The sequence below is a fragment of the Seriola aureovittata genome, chromosome 9, assembly GCF_021018895.1.
Source record: "Seriola aureovittata isolate HTS-2021-v1 ecotype China chromosome 9, ASM2101889v1, whole genome shotgun sequence".
NCBI lineage: Eukaryota > Metazoa > Chordata > Actinopteri > Carangiformes > Carangidae > Seriola > Seriola aureovittata.
The window spans coordinates 11,275,901-11,302,598 of NC_079372.1; the positions used below are offsets into that span (position 1 = coordinate 11,275,901).

General features: G+C 40.9%; 1 protein-coding gene across 1 annotated transcript in view; it reads right to left on the minus strand.

Annotated features, from left to right (window-relative positions):
- The window catches only part of LOC130174831 (cadherin-4-like), a 233,496-nt gene that overhangs the window by 62,491 nt on the left and 144,307 nt on the right, over positions 1 to 26,698 (minus strand). Inside the window, exons 4-5 of the mRNA XM_056385049.1 lie at positions 11,799 to 12,025; positions 1,218 to 1,415 (exon numbers count right to left, since the gene is read on the minus strand). Of these exons, the coding sequence (XP_056241024.1) occupies positions 1,218 to 1,415; positions 11,799 to 12,025 (425 nt within the window). The remainder of the gene's footprint in view (positions 1 to 1,217; positions 1,416 to 11,798; positions 12,026 to 26,698) is intronic.

A 26,698-nucleotide genomic window follows, 5' to 3' on the forward strand; every position in this document is an offset into this window, starting at 1 on the left:
AAGAATAGAAACAAAAGAGGAAAAAAAAAATGCTTCTTTTGCACAATTTAAGACCCAAAAGAGATAAACTGTGAGAGTTTTGTAAACAGCGAGGAAAAGCTGATGGCTAGATATTCCAGATAAAGAGAGAAGGGAAGTGGTAGCAGGGAATGAAGCAGCGGTCTCCTGGAATGATGTTTTTTGATGAATTACAGCGCGAACCACAAGCTTAGAGTCTGGAGCTTTGCTATGAGAGAGACAAAGTGCACAGTCTGTTATGACAGAAACCCTGAATTTTAATCACTGTGCAGCTCTAGCCTTTGCACAACAGCACATTCACACAGACGTTTATTTATTCATGTTTTTTTTGTTGTTTTTTTTGCCTCCGACCTCTAACCTTCACCATGTTGTGTTTATATTCTGTACTTATCAAAATTAGCAGTTTTGCAGAAATGAAATTTGCCACGATGAGAGTCAGTTGCTGTTGCCACTTTCCGATCTAAATGATGCTAAATACTACATGAGAACAGATTTATTGAATGATGATTAGGCAACAACAGATGAGGTGTTACTACTTGTAAATTCCTAGTTCACACATGCAGGAGGAGGCTATAGTCAGGTCATTTGTCATGTTGTGACCTCTGAGTTTTAAACCAACGTTTCTTTACTGGGCCACAAGGGAATGAACCACTGTCCTGCTCTTTTTGAGCCTGAGACCTGTAGTTTTTCATACTTTCTCCTTATATTTCACAAGAGGCCCAGAGTTATAGCTTCAGTAAAGATTCTGTGACAAATTGTATTGTTATAAAGCGGCTATAAAAATAGAATTGAACTTCGGGCAACCTTTCTGAAATGGCCTGATAAAGGAAGGAAAGGATGCATAAAAGAGCAGAAATAATCATTTGCTTCACTGTGAACCCAACAGACCTCACACTGTGGAAGAGTTTAGCTGCTTAGCTGTTTTGAAGCCTGGTCTCTGTCTGAAGGGAAAACTTCTCAGGTCCAATCAGGGCTGTTTAAATACCTTAAGATTTTGTGGCTATAATTACATGAGGATAACACAACATAATCATCTGCAAGGATGTGGAGAACAAACCAGTTATGCTAATTTATTTCTGTTCTTTATCACCGTCCATCACACATCCCCCAATCAGTGTTAGCCATGAAGAGCCCTCAAGAAAACCCAGCTGTAAATTTAGAACAAATCAGTGATGCAGCCCATCAAATCTTTCACTTACGCTGACGAGCATCTGAGGGAACGGTCCTCGAGAATTCTCTGCCACGTTGATTGGTGGGATCACCCAGTCCCTCTTCTGCCTCCGTAGACCCTTGGAGCTGTTCAGGCCAGACCCTGAGAACATGATGAGAGGAGGTGGTGCTTGGAACACGTCCGTCCTCTCTTTTCTCTCGACGACTTTCCCCTCTTCCGTTGTGACCTTTAAGACAACAAAAGGTTCAATTTAGGAGGCTAAATTTGCTGTAACAGTAGTGATATGATGGAAGTAGAAATTCACAGGATGGAAAGAATAACATTCCAGCTTAAACTGACAAATCTAAGATCTTTATTGAATAAGTTCTCAGATACTGAGTGGTTAGCAATATGTAAGTCACCTGGCAATGTCAAGTGGTCTGTATTTTTAATGGCAGGCAGCAAAGCACAGCTCCACTGCTATAGGTGCTGGCTACGTATAATCCTACTAACAACCTGAACCATAAAAGTCCACATTCTCTAATCTCATCATGCAGCCAAATACGGAGGGCCATAGCTTGAAATAAGGAAACTGTTAGGAGGTTTATGTAATATAATACAACACTGAATAATCATACTTTTAAACTAAAACCATGTTTGATATGTTTGCTTTTTTGCTGGTGAAGAGGTGCATAATTTAGGGATCTCAGAGACCAGTAAAATTGGCTGCTGCATTATTTTCCATGGTGTAGTTTCCATGGTTGCAATGGCCAATGTAAAAACCTCTATTATCATCAGCTCAGGTGGCAGCGGCAAATACAAATACTGGTGGCACCGTCCCCCTGCTGTCTGAAAGTATCACTCTGAATATAAGGAGATGTGTTCTAACAATAACTGTAGTGAGGAGTGAGAGTCCGGCAGCTGTCCGGCTCCTCCGTCTCGTCCTCTTGTCATTGTGGTACATGCATGTGCAATACACATGCATGTATTTGTTTCTGAAACCTACAGTATTTCAGTCATTGCTATAGATGAAGAGAATGCATGATGTTACTATGGAAACAAAGAGCACAATGCACATCCTGTATTTTGAATGTGAAAGAACTAATGGACCCACTCAAACACAAATTCACTCTGTTATTTCTTCACTCACATGATTACTCACTTGCTGACTGACTGACTCACTCGTTCTTACAGTTTGTCTTTCTGCACCTAATTGGTGATTAGAAAGCTTGGCAACCAGAACAAGGACGACACATGTCCTCGCTCTAATCTTGCTCAAACCTGTGAACTTCTACATATTCTATAGAGTACTTTACAACAATTATCAAAGCAAAATGATAAACGTACATAAAGTATGAACATATTTTAAATAAAGTTTCAGAAGAACCACGTTGAGCCTTTGTGATGCTGTTAGAAAAACCCACCCTAGTATGTGCAATGACACTGAACAAGAGAATAGGAGGTTTCCAAAAGCTACATAAATGTATGATAATTGGCCGAGACCTGAATTAAATTATATACTCAATGCTTTTATAATTTTACCATATAAGTTGGAGCTACATTGTAATAAAGAAATTAATTAAAGTGAGTAAATATAGACTAAATACAAATTACAAGTTTCCATCAAAAAACTCCTCTGTTATATTAATCTATAAAATTCTAACTCTAGTTAACTGTAATATTTCCAAAACCATTTGAAATAAGATTAAGCTTTTTGTGTGTGCACGCACGCACATTTGTGTGTGCGTGTGTGTGTGTGTTTTAGTAAGAGAAATCATTCTGTGACTCAGACTGGGTTGATAAAACTCTTGAAAGAAAACAGCAGAAATGAAGAAATGCTTTATGGCAGAAGTAGAGCACTCCCTCAGTTCTTAAAAGCAGACAATCTCCTGTCAGTGTGTCTGCAGTGTGACATATAAGCAACAAATACAATGTGCTAAATGATGTTCTTGTCTTGTTCATTTGTGCCATCATGCATCTGACCTGAGCAGGGCAGAGCTGTAAAGTGTGACCACATCGGTGTACAGTCTGTGAATTCTTTGTATGTATGTATGTATGTGTGCATATATATGAAAGAGACCATAAACCTCAGACTGTGTCATTTACACCGGGTATAAAAATCCTATTAAGAGAGAGCATGTCTGAGGTTCGATTTACAGCCTCTTTCAGTAGACAGTGACAGCTGAATCACAGACACGCACTTCAATCATACAGTATTCTCCCATCACACACTCCTCTCACACACTCCCTGCAGGCAGAGAGAAATGACCACCACAAACCTGTCTTTTTGAAAGATGTTCGAATAAGGCATTTGAAAGGAGCCCATTGTCAATCTCCTCATGAACGTTAACTCATCCATGAGTCACGAGCACTATATCAAATGCTGAAACTATCAAGCATTTGCAGCACCTGACAAACGTAATGTACTCACATGAAAATACTGAAAAACTCATGAAGGTGAACTATGGAGAATCTGCTTCATTACAGATGCTTCCAGGGTGGGTAGAAACAAACAAAAGAGAGATTTAATTGCATACCCCAAGGCTAGTTAAAGTAGCCGAGTGCAGATAATCACATATGTGGCTTCCTACATTTTCAGTACATCACACATATTTATACTTCCCTGTCAAGGTTACATCGGGTCCACCATGTCAAGGCTTTCTTCTTAACTACCATGTTTAATGACCCATGGGGTACAGTAGATATGCTGTATATAGTGATCTAAAGGTTATATTAAATTGACATTTTGGAGAGTTGTTCTACGGTAAGTTTACTGACATAAATCAGGGTTACAAACCATTAAAAACATGTCAGCCATTCAGTCACGAGCATCATTGCTGAAGCTATGCATCCGTTGCAATCTCTGTCTCAATCACATTCCCCTGAGCTATCCCTTGCCCCGTGCTCTCCCCTGCCCTCCTCTTCCAGTGTTATTGTTTTTCTCTGTCTCTCCTCCTCGTCAGTGTATCCTGACAGCTTGTCTCAATAACAGTGATTCCTCATGCACTGGGCTGTGTTAGGCTGATGGTGCACCAGCAGGTAAAACAGCAGCACAGAAGTTCACCTACCAAACACTCCCAAGGCCCCCAGCACCTTCCCAGCTCATGTCTTTGTCATGTCTGCCTCAGGGGCAGGAATGCAGAAAATATTTTCATCTATTCATTCAACCTTTATTTATACAGGATTTAGATATAGATAAACATTGAAATGTATGAAATGCAAATAAAATCAGGCATGGGTTAATCAAACCAGTCATCAAACCATCAATAAAATTTCAACACAGCAATATTGAATTAAGGCCCTGTCAACCTTGCATATCAACACATCATACCGATCTAAGTGTTGCAGGTACAGGAATGGTCAATGTGGACCCAATTGAAATTTAAAAATCTGCCAAAGAAAGCAGAGGATCCAACAACAATCCTCGCTACAGTTCATTCCCTCAGAGTGCAGCAAAAACATTTAAAGGCCTTTTTACACGGCACTGTTGTGAGCTTCAGAACTGCCAGAATGAGACTCTCCTGAGATCTAGTAAAGCAGTGAGTTTTCCCAATCTAAGCAGAAGAGATACACAATAAGTTGTTTTCCTAGAGAGTTTTATAAAAACAGTATATAATTAACATATATAACATATAATATTCTGTATATTTACCAATATGGCAGAAGATTTACTGCTGTTAATACATACTTGAATCAATAACAGTGGAAACAGTCACCTACAGCGGTTGGGTACGTGCAGGTTGTGGAATGTAACAAAGTACATTCACTCAAGTGATGTGCTGAAGTACAATTTTGAGGGGCTTTTATGTACCTGAGTATTTCAATTGTATTCTTTCAGAAGGAAATATTGTTCTCTGTCACTTTTATTCCAGCACATTTATTTGTGAACTATAGTTACTAGTGCAGATCTCATATACTAAATATTTTTTCCAGGTTATAAAATATGTTGCACTGCACAGACTGAAGGGCCCAGAAGAATGAAGCAGTTAAAATAGCTCCACCTACACAAGATACAAAATTAAAATAGTGCTTACACAGCAATGCCTCATTAATTTTAAATGCACCTGCATTTAAACTTTTACTTGCAATCGAGTAATATAGATTGTGGTATTGCTACTATAACTTCAGTAAAAGCTCTTAATACTTCTTCCATCACTGCAGGTAAAAATGTGTGTAACAGTTAAAAAGGGTGGATATAAATTAATTAGATGATGAACCATGAGAGAAAAAAAAGAACAAAAAAACCCCCAAAACAAACAGGGACAATAAAAAAGAAAATGTGTCTGCTGTTCATGTATTTTTATTTTTATCTTTACCAGTAAAAATTTAGCAATTAAGCAAAATGATGATTACTTCTTTGTTTGTTGGCCAAGGGAGTGTGTAGCCTGTGTATTTGATTATGTGACTGGTTGTGGGTCTTAAATCAATGCGTGGACCCAGAATTGATTTACAGTTGCATGTGACTACGAGTAAGGGGTTGGCCTTGGTATGAAAAACTACATTTTTCTGCAGTTTTTAATCAAATGCTGAATGAGGGTAGCACTCAAACTGAAGAATATAGTAGGCCCTGATTTAAGTGTGCACTTTAGAAGAGAATGAGCGACAATGCAAGATATAGTGTGAGGGAAAAAAAAAACATAAAACAATTGAAATTGGAAACCACTCACCAAAGATGATACAGAAAAAATGTTTACTTTCATTACAGTAGAGAAAACAGTGCAAGCAGAGAGTGGAGAATATATGTGCATGCTCTATGTCTGTATATGTATACGTATGTGTCTGTGTGTTTGTGTGTGTGTGTGTGTGTGTGTGTGTGTGTGTGTGTGTGTGTGTGTGTGTGTGTATGTGTGTGTGTGTGTGTGAGCGGGTGGGTGGGTGGTGATGTCAGAGTACAAGAAAAATCTGGGCTTGTGAATTTGGAAGCATAAGAAAAAGAGGTTCAATCACCATACATTTACATATAAAGAGGCTAGTGTTTTTAATACTTCTTCCAATTTTTCATTTTACATTACTTCTGTGCGATATGTAGCCTTACAGTTCCTCCCAAGCAGTTGACATTTGAGAATATAAATAAAATACAACACAGGGCCAGGCTACAGTGTTGGAAGATTGCAATGGCTTCTGGCACATATTGAAAGTTGAGGGTTCTGTACAATGCGGTCTATAAAAAGTGTTTTCTCTTTGTATCTCGCTGTTTGTTCTTGCCTGGTCAAGGTCCCTCAGAGGGTTGGCTTGTATCTGCCAGCAGAAGCAATGCTTTCAAAGCTGACTTCATTAGATGGACGCCCAGGAGAAAAGCTTTTAAGGCTGGTTTAAAGGAAATGTGTCAAGCAACCTGGCATATAGTATGTATGCGTTTGTGCTTGTGTGTGTGTGTGAATGTGTGGGGGTGGGTTGGGGTGTGGGTTGTGGAGTGTGGAGGGGTATGGGCGAAGGTGTCATGTTCAGTTTCATCAACCAAGTGCTACATTTCAGACATCATGTACTGTGCAGTCCCGGGCACTTTCAGTACCTAACCCAGTCCAGAAATCAGGAGAAGTGGTTACACTCACAGGTAAAGGTATGTGCAATAGTAGGAGAGAATTTGTTTGTCAAGTAGAGCAGTGGAAAGAAGCTGTAAACATAACAATGACATTTTAGCACCTTTTAAAGACTCCGAAATTAAGTTTTTAACCTTGTTAACACATCCATATGGTGTTTTTTATATAATACAAGACATATCATGAGCGAAATATACTGTACAGTCAACGCCATGCAGTCAACGCCACCTTGGAAGTGCAGTGAACCAATGACAGTCTCATAAAATGGATTCAGACAGCCAGGGTTTCATACGTCATATACCTAAGGAACCAAACTCGTCAATCCTGAGGACGGTGGGGGGCGGGCAAAATAAAGAGAGAGAAAAGTTTTCATTAGCACAACCACTAACACTGTGTCAGCCACTGCCAGTTGCAAGCTAAAAAACAACATAAACAAATAACTACACTTACCATTCCGAAACGTCTTCTTGTCGCCAATTTTGCTGCACAACAAACTCTCCTCACCACTCAACAAACTCCTGATTCTGAGGCTGCAGTCAAAAAGTCTTTTTTACTTAGGAAGGTTCCTAACTGAGTTAAATGACCCAGAAGTATCTAAGCAGCCATGATGAGATCTGGTCGAATTCTCTAAATGATAAGGAAAGGAGCTTCAATGCCTCCTATCTTATCTCCTTTAGCATAGGAAACACTGGACCTTCCTTTACGAAAGGAAAAGAGATAATGCTGTCCCACAATTCCTGTGGTGCTCATGCTCAGCCATTCAACAGGACCAATGGGCCCCGTGTAGTGAGTCGTCATTTTTGTGATGCTAGCCCCGATTATTAACAGCAGATTGTCAAACTGTACCTGACTCGTCCTAAAATAAGCCTTGAACTGACCATCATCTGGGTGAAGCTCCTGCACCAACAGGTGGTGATCTGTTAGTTCACTTCTCAACAAATCACAGTCAGGCTAAGGACAGATGATTTGTCGGTTGCCTAGCAACAATAAAAAAAACACACAGCACTGCTCTTTTTTTTATTGTAGGCTTCAACAAAAAAGGCAGTGCCATGGACCTCACCTCTTGCAACATGCAACAAGTGCTCTGTCTGATCTGGGCCTAAAAGTGCACAGAAAAATGGAAATTTGAACTTCTGCTGATCATGTGATACAATCAAAACCTTGCAGACAGCTACACATGGCACTTGAGGTTGAATTGTTTTGTCAACGGCCGTTTCCCATTACAAGAATAAATCAGTCAACTATATGAAAAGTTTCAGTTAATAAATTTAGCACACACTTCGTATCAAAAGCAGCTGAAAAGTACTTTACATAAAATGCAAAAAACATTCAAAGACAGAACAGAGAAATGAAATCTTTTAGTAAAATTTAATCAAATGTGTATTATAGATTATTATGATCAATAAGGGCCAATGTCCAGGGTAAAATACAACATGCTTTCTCCAGTTACTGGTTGAGGGAAAGCAGCACATTGTCTTTTGACTCCTTGGGGATCTATAACCCCTGAAACAGAGAAAAACTTATGAGCCTGAGCAGCTTGTTCTCATGCTCAAGGCCCAAAAAGCACCATCACTCTACAGTTCTCCTCTTGTACTGTGTTACTAGTCTGTACAACAGACTATCTAGCAACACACATGTTGCCATACTGCATGTTCATTGTACTATGTGACAAGGTCACTGAAACATGCACATGATCCTTTGCATTCGGTCCATATTCAAGAGACCAACCTCTGCCAAGCGCAACATGCCTGTGTGCGCAAACAGGGTTTGTCAGCAGAGCGGGAGGAGACAGATGTGAGCAGGGTCTGGACAAATGTATTCTTTTTCTTCAGAGAGAGGGAGGCTTAGTGGGGTTGACTGCAGGGGATGGCTGCCCCACATCCCACCAGTGTGGTGAGGGGAGGCAGAGGTGGAGCGAGACATGTTTGGGATGCAGTGAGGGGGGTGAGGAGAAGGGTTGTCAGAAGCAGATGTGCCCCCCCTGCCTAAATAAGTCATGCTCCAGATCCTTTTATCTACACATGCTAACAGGTACTAGTGAGTTCCCCGAGGAGAGATGTAGAGAGAAAAGGATGAAGGGAAAAAAAAAACAGACAAAAAGACAGAGATGGAGAAAGAGCTGTGCCCATCACTGCTGCAAAAGGCTTAAGTGGGCTTTTCTCTAGCCATGGTGTAAGTCTGATCAAACCCTGCAGCTCCAATTCGCTCTTTCTTATTCACACTCAAACAGAAAGAGGGAAAGTACAGGAAGGTGATGAAATTGATTATAAAACAGGTTAAGCTGAGATGTCTGCGCACTTATTCAAATTATTATAAAAGATGGAGGATGAGGAGCACAAGCTAACCGGAGTCAGATATTATAATTTTTACAAGTTCACAGATTCCAGAGATTTAAAGATTGTCTTATTTCCCATAATCCCACACAAAGAGGGCACACACTTTTTGACAAGCAACCCTGCACAGATTAAACCGATATGCTCCAAACACAAGACACTTTATGCCCTAAACAAAGACACAACCACACACAGACCATAGACAAAAATGAAAATTTTACGCAAAATTAGCATAATTCACACTTGATCCGACATAATCTCTCACAAAAAGACAAATAACATTCTCGAACACACACCAGACACACACGCTTAAGCACACTAACACTATGTGAACAGGAGTCACTGAGTGTGAAATGGATGCGGCCCCCCAGCCCTGGTGCCATCAGCCTTAGCCAGCTGGCGGTGGTCCCAGTTCTTCCCCTCCATGCCACTGCTTCCCCAAAACCCTGCACGCTTTGATATCAGCCAGCCCCTGGCTACCCAGACATCTGGAAGTTATTATTCAACAGAGCACGCCACAAAGCGCCATTTCCATAATGAAACATCACATTTTGTTTCAGCGCCCTGCTCTCTGCTCCTGCTCTCACTGCATACATGTTTGTTCCAGTGCGTAGCGTGTTTCTGACCTCTGACCTTGTCTAGCTCACTCATTGTTTGCCTGTCTCTTTATGGCTCCTCAGGATCTCCATATTAGTTGACTCACTGGAAAAACTAGTAGAACAGTCAGTCATTTGACCCATAACACACTGTAATTTAATACCAAAGTTCATACCATACTAACCAGTGAATCATTTGAAGCAACCTGAATTACACAAGTGTGAGAATGAAGGCAAAGCTATTCAGAGACAACATACCCCCGTTATACCCACTCCCACTAATAGATCCTTTGTTGGTTGATGTCCCACTGCAAATTTCTATTTGTCTCTATGATTCTGTAAGTTTATGCCATCTTTTCTGGCCATGCACACCACAAAGAAAATTCAGCTGAAAACTAGTTATTTTCTGGATTTAAATACTCGTAAGTCTCAAAATCTAAATACTCAACCAACTAACTCTAAGTAAGTCAATCTTTCAATCATTCAAACATACCTGGATTAGCATCAGATAAGTTTTGCATTCATTTTATTTTCATATTTTGCTTACACCTAAATCAGAAGTTCAGTCAGTTAGTCAGTGAGTTGAATAACTCAGGTCTCAACTAAGGTCTCACCACTTGATGGCAGGGAAGATCAAAATGGCTTCTAAAGGACATCTAAAAGGCTGTCAAGATCTCTCCATTTACATTTCACACATTCACCTGCAACAGTGACTGGCTTAGCATTCTGGGCTAGTGTGGGAAGCAGGCAACCATCACCATGAACCATGAGTAGGTAAAGCAAAGTAAAGCAAATTAAGGTAATTAAGGCTTTATTAAGTTGCAGAATTTGCCTCTTAATTCTCTGCCATAACTTACTTTTGGAAAAACTGAAATTAAATTTATAGATACACTAACTAGTAACATTTTTAGCCACTTGCGGTCAGCCAAAACAAGCTGTAAACACAACGTTGATACAGCAATATTGGTACCACACAGTTATTATTTACAGATCGAGCAGACACACAGGACAGAGCAACATTAGCATGCTTCTGGAGTCATGCTTCGCCCTGTGAAATTTAAGTCCAATATTCAATATTCTTTTTGCTCTCTTTTGGTCTCCACCAACTCCTGAGGGAAATATCTGGCTCTTTAGCTGCTAAATGCTCCACTATGTTCAGCTACTGGCTGCAAACTTTGTCTGCTGGTGCTAGCCAGGTAATGTACAGTGGATTTTTAAAGCTGCTGCAGCCAAAAATAACACCATGAGAGCGGTGAGACTTAAGCGTAACATTAAGTCGTGAGCCACAAAAAAGCTATAAAGGTCGCAGAGTAGGGGTTTGTGGGTTTGTCACTGCAAGTCACATTTTTCACATTTCAAATAGCCATTTGATCCATTGTCATAAATATATTGATTCTAATTGCTTTAAGTGTTAATGTTTTAAAGTTTTTTCAGTTTCAAACACAGTTTTAATCTGCAACAAAATTCTATTGGGTTTCTATGACCAGGAAGTGACAGCTGGCTGCTACCAAAAAAATCGAATTTACCCAACAGGACTTAGTGGATCCTTGTCAGCCATTATGTCTCATAACTGATACGTCTGTCTCAGCTATATTTGATCTTGTGAGGAATGTACAGGCCCACATCCTTTATGAGCTGTCGAAAATTGCACTGTGTTAATGAACACAGTCCTCTAATCATATGTGTTGTCACTATCTAATCTGATTAACACTTGTGCTGATATTGACTATCAGAACTAACCTTGCATGGTGCTGTCGTCATGGGGAAGGTTGAACTCTTGCTGCTGAGTCCTCGTCTGACCACTGACAGCTTTTACATAGATGAGGGAGAGTCGAGGACCCCTGGGGTATCCAAGGCACAGGATGTTTTCCAATAACAGCTTATGGCTGAGGGGAATCGTATTCTCCCCCTGTGGCAATGTGATTCTATCACTTTTAACTATGTGTTACTGCTACTTCTTTCTGCTCTCTCTCTCTCCTGCTCTCCTTCTCTCTCTCTCTCTCTCTAAAACCCCAAGGAGTTTTGACCTGATTCGTGGCTGTTACTATCACCAGACCACTGGAGAAAATATGATAGGAAGAAGAAACTCTGGGATGATAATTGGAATTTGAAGCATGATATCTGTGTGTCTGTGCTCGTGCTCAGTAAGTATATCACTCACCTCATTTTCATTTTGTTGAGGTGATGGTAGGTCAGTCAGTGACAATTGGACCACAGTCTCCCAGACATGTGTGTGTGGACCACTTGTTGTCAGTTTAAACTGGACTGGTTCATCTAGGCTGGCTCCCTCTCCCTGGGCAAAGATGGACCCATCTGTCTGCACGCTGAAGATGGGGTTACTGCTCTGGAAAACCACCGCTTTGTTGCCCATGCAATCATCAAACTTCACTGTAGACAAGGAAAAGTGAGAAGACTTTAGTATACTATTCATTAAAGCAGCTGTGTTCAATCATAATTACATAACGAAATAGGAACAAAGTACATGATGGCATATGCTGGTCAAACTCGCAGACAAGCAAACACACACATACAGTGAGAGGTATAGAGTGACTACTTATAGAGACTGTATCATAGTGTCTGGTTTAACACTGGTGCATTTCAACATTAGTCTCCATTAATTATAGGTCAAAACATCACAAGGATAAAACTCTTGAGGGATTGTTCTCTGCAGCTGTATGTGAAAAGAAAAAGCCAAATGATGGTGTGGTGTGCATTTACTGTGGAGGGGGTGAGACACATTGTTCTCAACAGAGATTGTAGCTGAATTTATTTGTAGGCAATTAACTGCTAGAATTACATAAATTTCAGGAGTAATCTGCAGACACATAACATTAAAATTGTCAGCTTCTTTTGCAGATGCAGTGCATTCATATCCATAAATGTTTAAACTGTACTGTTCTGTCTGGAAGTATTGATTTTGTTGTGGCATTTAATGGCACCATGCTTTTTTCCCCATGCGTGACAAATAGGCCTTCTATGCTTTTAGCTTTTAATGTGAAGGCAAAATCGCTATATTTCTGATATTTCTTCAGTTAACTCTGGCAGGTGGACACAGCTCTAAACCATGAAGTCATCTGCCTTCACCCCATCCTCTTCTTTATATATTTTTCTGTTACACTGAGATGAGATGAACCGAAGACATATAAGAACAACCACAAACACTCTATGCAGTACTTATAACGTGACTTCACCGTCCTACTGTAAAATATGTTTTAGAGGAATGTCTTAAGGAGGAAGTGAAAGGTTTCTTCCCTCCAAAGAGACCAGGTTCATTGCATGTTTTGCCCATTTTCTTCAAATAACAAACTTGCTACTTCAGTATACCTGGCCTCCTCAGTCACTGGATCAGAATCTATCAGAACACCTTTGGGATGTACTAGAATGGGAGATTGGCAGCATGAATGTGCAGCTGAAAATCTTCTATGTGGTGTCAACATTATGGAGCAGAATCTCAAATAAATGTTTCCAACATCTTATGAAATCAATGCCATGAAGAACTGAGGCTGTTTTGAGAGCAAAGGGAGAACGTACCCAGTATGAGTATGGTGTTCCTCAGAGTCCTTACTGAGTATATACAGTTAAGTCATTTTTATTTCTATAGTTCTATATAGTTTTTTTATTAAAAAAAAAATTGTATGTGGGTCTAAAATTATGTGTATACCTCTGAATGAGTATTTCAAATTAATATGTGAATCTTCATAGATACCATGTAAACATAATATTTGTTTTAATTAATACTGACACACACAGTCAGGCCATATACAGTACCATAGAAAACCGGGGCTTGATTGCTTTTACAGAAATAACAGTTTTCCACAAACAGAACATGAAATGACCCAAAACAGCTATTTGTACTAGATTCATCTATTTAATAATGTTTCTCACTATCCAGATAGCACTCCTCATTTCCCTGAGAAAAACCAACATCCTCCCTGAAAGAAATATGTCTGGATTAAGTTTCACTAATTAGGCAGAGACATTAAAGAGAGTTCATATAAAAGCCTACTGGGATATACTGTATGAGCAGGGACTGAATGAAACTCAAGCCTAACTCTTCAGAGCATCCTTGCACTCTACACAAAAGTAATGATTGGAGACTGTGGCTAATATGCAGCAAATGGGCTTGAAATATACAAAATTTCCTTACCCAGGTCCTTCAAAACTGAACATTAGATGCAACAGGAATGTAGGAGATGTAGCGAGGCTAAGTTACTCAAGAAACAACAGACAGAGATGTAATCAGAGAGACATCAATGCAGAAAATTATATATTATATTCTCCGGTGAGGATATTAAATATTTTTCTGTCACATGAAGAGGGCAGTGTAATGTACCACCTATACACTATTATAGTGCTAGCCTTCTGTCTTGTCAGGGCACTCCTGTGTTTGATCTCTTATTAAACTCTAAAGCAGTTCATGAGAAGATGAGAACATGAGCCATAGATAACTGTATCCCATACTCGCCTCTCATCCTTCCTCCTTTATGGCACCTGCAACCCTCCCTATCTGGGATTACAATGTCTAGACAGTCTAATGTAAGAAACCATGAGCCGAAGGACAACTCACTACTAGGGATGGGCGATATGGCCAAAAATCCATATCACGATATACACAGCAGCCTCTTGCGATAACGATATGTATCACGATACATAGATTATATAATAGAATAATTTCAGAACAGGTTACATAGACCCTGAGGAAAACTAAACTGCTAAATATATTTAAAAAAGAAAACATAGAACACAGTATGTAGACATACAACATTTATTGTGCCCCACTGTAATCATACAGTATTCTGTAAACATAAATGTTGCACATTTAAAACTGGTCTTATTTAATAATATGTGTAATATCTAATCGTGTATGCAAGTTAATTTGCATTCAAAGGACTCATTCATCTCGTGTAACGTAATGTAATGTGAAAAAGGCACCAGTTAACACGAAACACCTGCAGACGGGTACATGGCTGACCGGGAGCAGCTAGCAGCTAGCAGCCGGAGTACGAAGATGATAGCCGGGGTCTACCTCCCTCGTCATCCCGGAGGGAAAGCGATCCGATGAACGGACCTGCAGCTCTTAGAACCACTTTGGATATTTAATGAAATTTTGTCCGACGTTTTTCGGAGATGAGAGATGTGGGATCCACAGACGGGGAGCAGCTGCTTATAAGCAGCCGGACTATGGACATGATCACCGGCTCGGTGAACCTCCGCCATCATCCCGGGGACAAAACGATCTAATGAACTGGCCTGAAATTTACCGCTGGGTAATATAATCTCTTTTGGAAGATAAATGTTGGTTTCACAGATGAAATTAACAACTGCAGCCGCAACATTAGTTTTTCTGAATGTAAAATGAAGCTTCATGTTTTTACTGGACTGAACAACAGCGTTTCCTCTGGGGCTGCAACATGTTATAAGTATATATAACACAATCTAAATAAATATAAATGTATTTAAATAAACAGATCAGTCTATATTGAATTTCGTTTTATGTTATTAAGTAAGACATAAGTTTGGGGTTTTATTATATCTACATTACAGAATGAATAACATCATTTAGTGTATCTCTCCGATCGTGAGGTTATTTTTTATGAGAAAAAAAAAGTGTCAGTGGAGCAGTAAAATCGCCATTAAGGTACACCCAGTATGCCTTGTGATTGCGTGATCAACATGCGTTATCGTGATAGGGGATATAATTCAAATCTCTATCGTAGGCCATTTTTTTATCGTTTATATCGTATATCGTTTATATCGCGCATTCCTACTCACTACTCTAGCTTCTCCTTCTCTCTTCCCACGTCTGAACAACAGCTGAAACAAGGCTTCTATCACAGAAAGTACACAGCGAGTAAATACGGCTTTTTGTTCTGTCTCGCCCAAAATATGCCTGCGATCATGTCAGAACCCTTCTCTCTAAGACCACATGTCCAGACAGACACTCAAAGCTCAGTCACAGGGGACAGCTCTTCAACAGCACTGTCCACTGAGTGAAGCAGGTGCAGACGACACATGAGAAATGGATTACAACAACCAAAGAGGCAGGAAAGCCTTCTGCTGTTCATCAGATTGATTTTCTTTTTGTATTGCTGAACGTTTCTATCTCAAAAAAGCTTTCTTACTCTTTTCTGTTTGTATCATTTATTCCCTTTTTGTCTAATCTCATTTCTTCTACTATTATTTTTGCAGATTTTCACAGATTAGATTTGGAGGGTGGGGGGTGACAATAACAAACACACCAGTTGGCAAACATGTGTCTGTGCAAATAGAGCTTTGGAAGGCTGCCTGAATATATTAACAATGAGTAGAAGTCTAAAATCAAACTCAAAGCATGCTTTATTGTATTTCTAAATGCGTGTATCTGTGAAACAGTTAAACACTGGGAAAAAACTGCACAAGCAGCAGGTGGTCTGTTGCCCCTTCTCTCACTGTCCTCCAATTATTGTCTCCTGTCTCTTGGAGCTAGGCACGCAGCCAGTAGTGCAGCAGTATTTTGGTCATGGCTAGTAGAAGCCTGTAGGCTGAGGCTTCACACTGAGGGAAGAGGTAATCGAGGGGGGGGACATGCTCATCTGAGTTTTAGCTAACATATAAAAAAGGTTCATAATTTGTGGCCTTCTTGCAACAGGAAGAACAACTTTTGGATGCATGGATTTAGTTTTCGTAGTAGTTTTGTTTGCATAATTTTTAATCCCTCAGAATGATGCTATCTGCAATCTATTAACTATTCTCTGCTCGCTCCCCTGTACTGTTTCTTTCTGCTAATGCTCAAAGACAAAGAGAAAGAGAGAAAGAGGGAAAGAGGGAGATGCATGGTATTACGTTAGAAGACGTGGGCACAGTGGAAACTGAGCAGACAAGTCAGTTCTCAATTCCAGTCTTGGACAGTGAAGCTGACTGGCACAGGTGATGAGACAGCCGAGGAAGAGGCAGAAGCAGCAGGTGCATTGTGGTGAGAGCAATATGTCACTGAGGAATACTAAATGAATGCAAATGTTGTGTTAACGTTAACATGCATTTGTTGTTGGTAACACCAAGTCACTACATCACTAATCACCCACCCACAACTATATTTCAGATTTGTGGGAAACATTGTCTTCCTGTCTTAGATGGTGCTAAAGCACTGTCTTCCATCCAGGAAAGGAAGGCACTGACATCGCTCCAAAGAGACTGGAACATCACCATCTCGCTGACTGATAAATGAAGATGCACCGTGGTCCTAAACACAGCTGATTATCATGCCAAGGTGACCGGCCACCTGTGCGACACTGGTGAGACCCTACCAGCGGCTATGAGAGGAAAGACGTTAACTGCCGACAGCAACTGGAAAAAGGACTAAGCCATTGACCCACCACTATATTACACTCTTCACATGCATCCCCACCCCGGAGGCAGTAAAGACCGTAAATGAAACGACTGCTACATGCCAGCACTTTGTCCAACAGAACCAACTTCACCCCAGACCATGCCCTGTTTGACCTCTGCCTCACTACCACCTATTTCCAATAAAATGAGGGGTTTCTATAGACAGAATCATGGCTGTGCTACGGGCTCACCATTGTCTCCAATAGTGGCTAATATATATAAAACAAGTAGAGAGCAGAGCCTTGATCTCCATCATAGGAACAGCTCCCAGCAACTGGTTTAGGTATGTGGATGACACCTGGGTCAAAATCAAAACGCAGGAAGTGGAAGCCTTCACAGAGCACATCAATGCAGTGGACAGCAGCATCGACTTCAGTCAGGAGGATGTCGGAGGAAATAGTCTGGCCTTCTTGGACTGTGCTGTTCACACTGAAGATGACAGAAGCCTTAACATTGAAGTATACAGAAAGCCCACACACACAGATCAATATTTACTCTTTGATTCTCACCACCCACTGAAGCACAAGCTGGGGGTTATCAGAACCCTACACCACCGGGCTCAGAACATGCCCACAAGGACACAGGGGAAGGAGAAGGAACAAAAACACATCAGGGAAGCATTTACCCAAACTGTGTCTTTGTCAAAAACGGCAAGAAGATACAGGACAAAGAAGAAAAAAGCAATAAACGCAACAACATCTTTCCTTACGGTGCTGCAGTATCTGAAAAACTCAGGAAGATCTTTAACAGACACTAAATCCCTGTGCACTTCAAACCCAGTAACACTCTGAGGCAGACGCTTGTCCACCCTAAGGATAAAACACCCATAAGCAGAGCAATGTAGTGTGCACAGTCCAATGCAGTGAAGAGTGCACAAACTGGTACATTCGGGAAACAAAAAAACCACTGCGCAAGTGCATGGCACAACACAGGAGAGCCAAGTCCTCAGGTCAGGACTCAGCAGTCCGCCTACACCTAAAGGAAAAGGGACACTCATTTGAGGACAGCAATGTGCATATTTTGGCCAGACAAGACTGTGGGTTTGTGAGAGCACTTAAAGAAGCCATCTTCATCAAACTGGAACAACTATCACTAAACAGAGGAGGTGGTCTACGACACTGTAAGTGCCACTTACAATGCAGTCTTGAGATCCCTCCCCAGAAATCTTAACGCCCATCCACACCATGACTAACAATATGTGACCGTAATGACTCACACGACGGCCGGGTGGGTCAGCGACTCAAGTGGGACCCCAACAACTCTCAAGTTGTTAATGACTCCACAAGAAGTTAAATGCCTGGGACCTTTCTGATGTTGTCTTTGTATTGCTCTTATAGACAATTAGTAGATTAAGTATTTTAATCATTTCTATGCAAAGATGGCAACAATTCTCTGATCCCAGTTTTGAAGTGTCAATATTTTCTATTTCTCCTAGTCTACTATCACAGAAAACTGAACATTGTTGCGTTTTGGACTGTTGGTCTGTTGGAAAAAAACAAGACAGTGAAGATGTCACCATAGACTTCGGGAGCTTGTAATGAGCCCTTTTGGCTATTTGCTGAAATTTCATAGACCAGAGGATTAATTGACTAATCAAGAAAATGATCACCGATTCTACCCTAAATGCAATTAGTTCGGTATCCAATCTTATTTCTTTGTCCTTGACTTTTGAACATATTTTTTCTTATTCTGACAATGCTCAGAGGCAATAATAGTGCAGGGCAGGAAATAGGATCACCTTAAGCCATGATCTTTCTGCTGGTGATTTCACATGCTGCTCACCATTTGTTTACTGGAAACAAAAAAGTCTAATAAAAAAACTATAATACAGTATACTCCAGGAGTCTCGATTCAGTTGTTCATTCGATGTATAAACAGCAAGAACAAAAAGTAAATCTGGATGAAAAGCAGATTAAACTAATATGTTTCCTTTACACAGTGCAGGAATGTTTCAGTGAAAATTGGTAAAAGTCAAAATCAATGAGCCAATGAATAATGAGGTGTATATACTGTAGGTGTATAATCAGTCTGTGTGTGTGTGTGTGCGTGTGTGTGTGTGCGTGTGTGCGTGTAGGCATTTATTTTCTATGATTGCCTGCATGTCTCAACAATGACAAGCTGAACTAACTGCACTGATACCCACACAGAAATGGAATGACAGGCTGTGCATAGAGTACCCAGAGGGTCTTGTTCTTCCACCAATTAAAGAAAAAGACAGTGCCAATTTTACCCCTCCATCAACACACACACAGACACACACACACACACAAACCTCCAATAGCTCCTCTTTCATTCAGTTGGGTCGATACTGCTATAAGAGAGATTATAAAAATCGGCCAACAACAGAGCAATGAAGCCCAACGGCACAGTGCTGCACATTAACAAGTCGTCTAAAGCAGTGGGCCCAGGTTGTGCATTGATCTGGCAAATAACACCAACACCCCAGTGTGCCAAGCAGCCGGCCCAGCACTCCACTGTCTAGTCAATGTGAGCAGTCACAACCCTCAAATGTTACAAATACTACCATGTGCATTCCCACACAGGGAGGGAATTCATTCCTATTACTTGGAGGGCAAGGAAAATTACGTTTTGTGTGTTGCTTGAATGATATCACACCCCAGACCCCATCCTCACTTTTCTCCACACTTTTTTAATTAAAGTTCCCTTCACCATTGAGGAAGACAAGGACAAAGAGGAGCGGAATGCTGAAAAGAGGTGTGACCTTCTTGTGGTGTTCTCTGGACAGCCTGACAGGAAGTAGGTGACAAGTGTTGAAAGGGAAGTGAGAAAGGGATACAGTCAGGGGAGAGGGAGAAGGCTGAGGAGTGACAGAAAGAAAGTGCGAGGAGAGGGGGAGAAGGGACGGGCAGAGAGAGAGAGAGTTGGATGAGAGAATAAAAAGCGTGTGGAGGTGGCAATCGGAGAGAGTGAAATGAACGAAAGAACATTAAGGAGGAGAAAGGAGACGAGTGAGAAGCTCATAGGCAGATTGTTGTCGCTACGGAGATCTTCAAAAGGTTGTGGAGTTCATAGCTGCCGCCTTTTACATTGTTCAAAGTATAGTGCGCTGAATGCTTCAGATGTCACCCTGCCCTGCAAAACAGTAGCGAAAACACTTGTTACTGGTCCCAGGTCAGGCTAATCTCTGCTACAATCAGGCTTACTGAGGACAAGAGAGGGGCAAGTACAATGAGGGGTAAAGAGGATAAGGAGGAAGAGAGAGGAATGGGAGGTGGGGTGGCAGTGGGAGAGGCTGGAGAGGGCAGCGGATGGGGGCCTGGCACTGGAATCCTGGCTCAGTGAACTGGCTCTCTCTCACACAGACACACTGGAATGGATGGGATGCTCAGATGGCTGTTTAAACAGGTTAATTGTGCTGGCCTCCCGAGAGATCGGGACAGATGGATAGATGGATAGAATGAGAGAGGAAAGAAAGAGAGTGCAAAAGAGCGACAAAGGGAGAGTGATGGAGCTAAGAGAGATGGAAACAGAGGGCGGGATGAAGAGATGGATGGTGAGAGACGAGTATGGACACTGATCAGAGGCACCATGGGGAGTGTGCAGTCTAAAAGTGGGCTACACTGTAGAGCTTTGCTCTACTCTGATCAGTGACTGACTACACAGAGCCAGGTCCACTGTCCACTACTGATAGACTATGAAGGGAGAACAAACTTGTGATGGAAGGCTGTTTAAAGCAATGTTAGAAGCCCATCAGGGAGCTGATTCATTGAAGCCAGTCAGGGACACTGGCTGATCCTTCCATCCTTCCCAGAAACCTACAAAGGGATGATGGAGGTGACCAGCTCCCTTTTCAAAAATGCTCACAGCGTGCAAGCAAACGGACACAAACTGAGAGGGAACGTGCACTGGACACAAAACCATTTCAAACTTTGCATCGCCATCCAGAAATAAAGTGCAGAGACAATACATTAAACCGTATTATCCAACATCCTTTTTATGAAAACAGAGGATGTACATAAAATACAAATGTATTAAATACTACACAAAACTAAAAGCTACTTATCAGTCAAGCATGCATGAAAGCAAAGCTTTGTTTCAGTACAACATTTAAAACCTGCTTCTATTGGGTCAATTATCTGACTGTTTTATGCCTCTTCACATTTTATGTGCATGTGAACTTGGGAAATTCAGAGATGGAGAGCTGCTGTCATGTTTAACAACTACAAAGCTATAACAAAACACTTTTAATAATGTGAGAGTTTTTAATTCTTTTCATTTCCTATAGGCAAAACTCTGATGGCTAATGTTAATCACAGCTTCACAAAGTTTGGTATTTAAATGTTCCTCTTCAGTGGTGAGAGAATGAAAGAGGCTTTATTTAGTTGGGAGGAAATAGAGAACTTATAAGGAGAAAAGATCATTTGTGAATCCATCATTAGCATTACCTTAATGTTCATTGTGAAGAAATGAACTGGAATGAGAAAAACTGCAACCTCATTAGCTTTTAAAAATAATGCTTTAATTCTGGGAACTTAAATATCTTCGAGTTTTGAAGTTTTGTTCATTTAACAACTTTGTTGTTTCTTAGTTTCTCCTCCTCTAAACTTATCCTGCCTTACTTACACAGCAACACTGTACGACTGCAGCGATGGTGTACCATGAGGTGAATGTAAAGTTGTGTGTGTCCTGAATATGGATGGCCTGTGGTGTCTTATGTGAAATTAAGCAGCTTTACTTTTTTGTTTGGTTGAACATCGATACACTTTACTTCACCACTCCACTGTGTCTGGGTGAAAAATGTCAGCATGAGATATTAGGCTGTAGATAGAGCTTGGCAACTTTTCACCCCAAAAAACACTTCTGGTTTGTTATAAAATCCTGTCTGTTATTACTGTCCTTCTAGGGAAGGCTTAGATACATGAAATGACTTGAGGCAAACACAAAGCTAATAATAGCAGTATGCATGTGCACTACTGTGTAAAACTGGGGGCACTCCTGCAAGTGTGGAGGTCATACGCCTCCTCAGTACATCTGTCTTTATTTTAAACCTCTCTGTCAGCAACAATTAAATACCAATTAAAAAGATGCTGTGTTTTTAGGAGGGGTTAAGGAAAATATCTCTGAGCTACAGTACATAGTCAGTGTTCTTTAATTTGAAGTCACTTTAAATGGTGTTTGAATGGAATTAGTGCTATCACTTGCCAACCTCTATTTAAAAACATAAATAGTGAGGGTGAAACGTTATGTAAAATAAATAAATTTGCCTACCTGACCATCTCGACTGGCTCTGTTCAGAGCTGAAGCTCTGTTGTATGGCTAATCATGGGGCCGCTGCTGCAACCGTGGCTGGTTGGTCAGGGGAGAGGGTCGACTAGTGCAAACACACTGGCTGATCTCAGAGCTGCTGGAGATTTAGCATGCAAACTGCAGGCTAATAAAAAATTTTTCTGTACACGTACTTTGTGTGAAGCTTTCAGAATTGTGTTTCAGCTGTCCAAACTTTCTGCTGTGTAAATCTGAACAATCAACACCAGTTCAGCTCAGCGCAGCAGTTATACTATAAATATAACTGTTTTTTGAGTTTTCATAGGCTGCTGGAAGGTGATAGACACAGTGGAAGGAGTTTTGACTACTCCTCACTATATTCATCATGAAGTCTACGGGATGATATTAAAATGGCTATAATTGATAATTGTGCAAAGGTTCTATATGTACTTCTGTGTTGTAGTATTCAAGTACAGCAAGCCAGAGTGCATGTATGCACAACAATGAATGAACTCACAAATCAATAACACACATGCACATTCATACACATATTGACAGAAAGGCCAACCACAAAGACATTATTTCTGTCTAATCAGCATCTCCCTAATGACTGATGAGTATTCTTTCAAACAAGCACAGAAGTGCCTGATTGGCCCTCATCAATTCACAGCCATCACTCGCAGCAAGGGGAACTGAACTGTTGCCTGAGCTTGTATAAGGAGTCCAAACAATCACAGTGTGTAACTGCCTGTGTGACTAAGACAAGAGTGAATACACAATGCCGACAAATGTCTGAGGATTCACTGTAATCCAGGTCACAGTATCTCTAAGAGCAACACACAGGCAACTGGACTTGTTGAAGATGTTTCACCTCTCATCTAAAGGGCTTCTTCAGTTCAGAACTGAAGAGAAATGTACCACTCTCACATACACAACCGCCAGAAATGATTAGATGAATACATGAACAGAACCTTCTCAGTAACTACAGGATCTCCTGTTGCTATCATGATGTAACCACATCTCTCCTGCTTAGTAAATATGTCCCAATAATGAAAACCAGAAACTCATATTTTCCTGATTCTGTATTATTCTTATTAAACATTCATTTCCCTCTTCTTCTCATCTGCGTTGTGGTGAGATATGAGAAACAGAAAACAAACAGAAAGAAAACGAGACAGCAAGAAAGAGATAGAGAGTGAGGAAAAAGAGAGAAAATCGAGTCTTTTGGCAATTAGGGCTGGCTTTAGTGGTGATTAGGAGAGAAGGCAGTAAAAGAGAGAGAGGGATCAGGCAGAATAAAGCCTCTCCTTGGAAGAGAAAAGTCCCTTTGTAGAAAAAAGAAGAGGAAATAACAGCAGAATGAAAGTAAGCACAAACTTCCCCAAGTTTTTTTTTTTGGTGGGTCTGTGCAGTGCTGGACAGCACACACACACAGAGACACACGGGGGTGGTTCTGAAATGCTCTGGTGGTTGCGGTTCAGTGCATTTTCTGGATCGATAGCCTACAGATTCAATAATGGATTTGATACGTACAGTATAGGTTATTTTTCCCTAGAGCCTTGGCCCAGAATTTGTATCTCTACTGTATGCACTGCTACTATGCCTGAGAGATCTGATACAGTCTGACCAACGGGACTTCATACAGAGGAGTGCTGCAGACTGAAGTCAGCATGTGTGTGTTTGTGTAACTTGGTCTGGCGTCTGAAGGACTGCTCAAGGCTCTGAGGAGGAGAGATGATGGTGGAGGTGGTGTTAATAGTTACATAAGGCTAAAGTAAGACTAAGGATGGGTGACGGCCATCTTGAGAGTGAACAGTTAACTCAGAGAGGGACTGCTGCTGTCAGCAGTTTACGTCAAGTCGGATTCTAAAGGATTTGCGTTTGCTTTCCTGCATTCTAATCTTGCTAATCTTATTCTACCCTTTTGGTCTATTCAGTCCACCTTCAAGAGCCACCAAGAATTAGGTGCCAGTGATCTCAAGGTCAGCACGTCATGTCTATGCGTGTATGTGCGTCCTTTCCTCCACAACCCTTTTATCTATCAACTTCCCCTGGAACAGCTCCCAGTCACCACCCAATCATCATCCACTACACCAACCACTGCATCTCTATATTTTCTGTCATAGTGGAAAAAGGGAGGAAAAAGACAGCTTGGTGGAGACCATAAAAAAACAAAGGCTTCAACTTTGCCTTTATTTCAGTGTTTGCCTGCAAGCATCAAATATGCTTGTTGTAAAGAAAAAGAAATCATTTTCATATTGTTTTCTCAAGCTTCCCCAAGGAAGCAAACACCACAAAATTGCTTTCCCCAACTGCTGGAGGAAATAAAGCCTGTATTTCTCAAATCTAATCAACATCTCTCCATCAAAACTTTAAGAAAAGGTTCTGTTTTTCCAATTGTAGGGGTCAGAGCATACAAAGCAGAAACCAAAGAAATCCCTCTAGCCTTTAAACCTCGGAAAACATACATGTAATTACACAATCTGTATGGAGGGATAAGGAACATGGTTTTTCAGTTCTAAAGGCTATGTCACCTTTTTTTCCCCCTTAGACGATAGCCATCAGGCTGTGATCCCTAAATTCCAGGGGCTGTTGGTGGACTGTGATGGCTGAACCCTGCAATTAGTGGTTCTGAAGTTTCACTGTTCAACAAACGGCCGAATCAGTGGCCTGACTCCAAGAACGAGTAAAAACACTAGAAATAGAGAGCAGTGAGTATTAGTGGAGATAGTAGAACTGTAACACTATGAAGAAAATGATGTGTAGACTTTTTTTTTGCACATTGCATATTTTTAATTTGAATTTGCATTACTGTGTATTAATATCTTAGAAAATATTTTATTTGACAAAAAAGACCGGATCTGATTGTACCACTGAAACTTCAAAATTTTTAATAAATAAAAACCTACACTACTCAGCTTATAAACTTAGGGGTTACGCCACCCTGGCAGCCAAAAAGAGAGAGCGACCGTGCTTTCTCAAATACAGACACATGCATTTAATGGCTATGTTAAGACAAAATTGCCATCACAAATAAAGCATTAATTATTTAAATCCAATAATCAGAGAATTGACAACATTCATTCAAAATCAGCAGGAGGAAGCGCATCGAAACAACTGTTTATAGCTATCAGTTCTCTCTCTGTCTCGTTTACTGTCTAATTACAAAAAGCAGCAGGCTAAGAGACTGAACTAAGTGACATGTTCCGCCTGTCTGTCGATCTCCTCTGCTCGGTTTAACCACAGCGCTTCAGTGACAACCAGCTGGTCGGAGTGCATGTGCACACGTTGGTGTTGCAAGCGTCGGTTGTCCGCAGCTATAAGATCATTATTCATTAATATTCATTAGTTAATATATTAAATTTATTACTACAAATAATGATAATGTTAATACATTCATGGGAAAACCAGCCAAATATCGTCTTGACATTGGCAAAGGCATAAGCTATTGGCGATCACTCTGATGATCGTCAATCACAAAGATCATCGTCCATCTGCACAATCCTAGAAAGATACTATGATTCCACAAATGACAGATGTCACCTGTGTGTGTGTGTGAGAGAGAGGGAACATACTGGATTACGTATGTGTGTGTATAAACCTGTAAGCTAGAATATAGTTTCATAGAGGCAGTTAAAGGAGAAACATTTGTCACTGATGATTACTAACATCTTCCTGAGGGCATCTGTGTCATTATGTGTATGAGTACATGATGTTTTTCGATTATGTAGCAGCACTGAACCCTCTTGTGAGCTGAATGAGGCCTTTACAGTGAAGTGACTGATGGGTCTTAAAACTGTCAGCTAAATGTGTCTCAGAGCTTGTAAAATAACATGGCCTAGCCCAGAGAATGGCCAAGCCGAGTGGTTTTAGTGTGTTGCTGTGTCTACATGAATGTGTTTGTGTGCACACACAGGTTGAGTGGTCCAAATGTGTCTCCTGTGGATGAAAGTGTACGCTTTACTGCAACTGTTGATAAGGTGCAAACTGATATGACGAGTCTGTCAGGATACACCTACAGTATACACTGGCAGCCACTCTTAAACTCTCTCTCAAACACACGCACGCACGCACGCACGCACACACGCACGCACGCACGCACACACACACACACACACACACACACACACACACACACACACACACACACACACAGCATGATGAGAGAATCACAGAAGCTGGAGGAGGCTGGCAGAGAATGGCTCCCAGAGGTACAAACAGACAGCAGTGTAACAGCCCACCCTACCTACCAAAAACAAATCCTCCAGTACACACAAACAAACACATATGCTTTGCAAACAAATGCACATATATCATTTGTCAGACTGTCAGAGATGCAGTACTAACCTTCATTGCAGCTAATTGTTGTGCAATCTAGCAGGAGAAGGCCCTGGAGCTCCATTGGAGAGGCCATGTGCTGCAGCATGTGGTGTGTGTCTATGTGTAGGCTTTTATGAGAGGAGGGCAAGT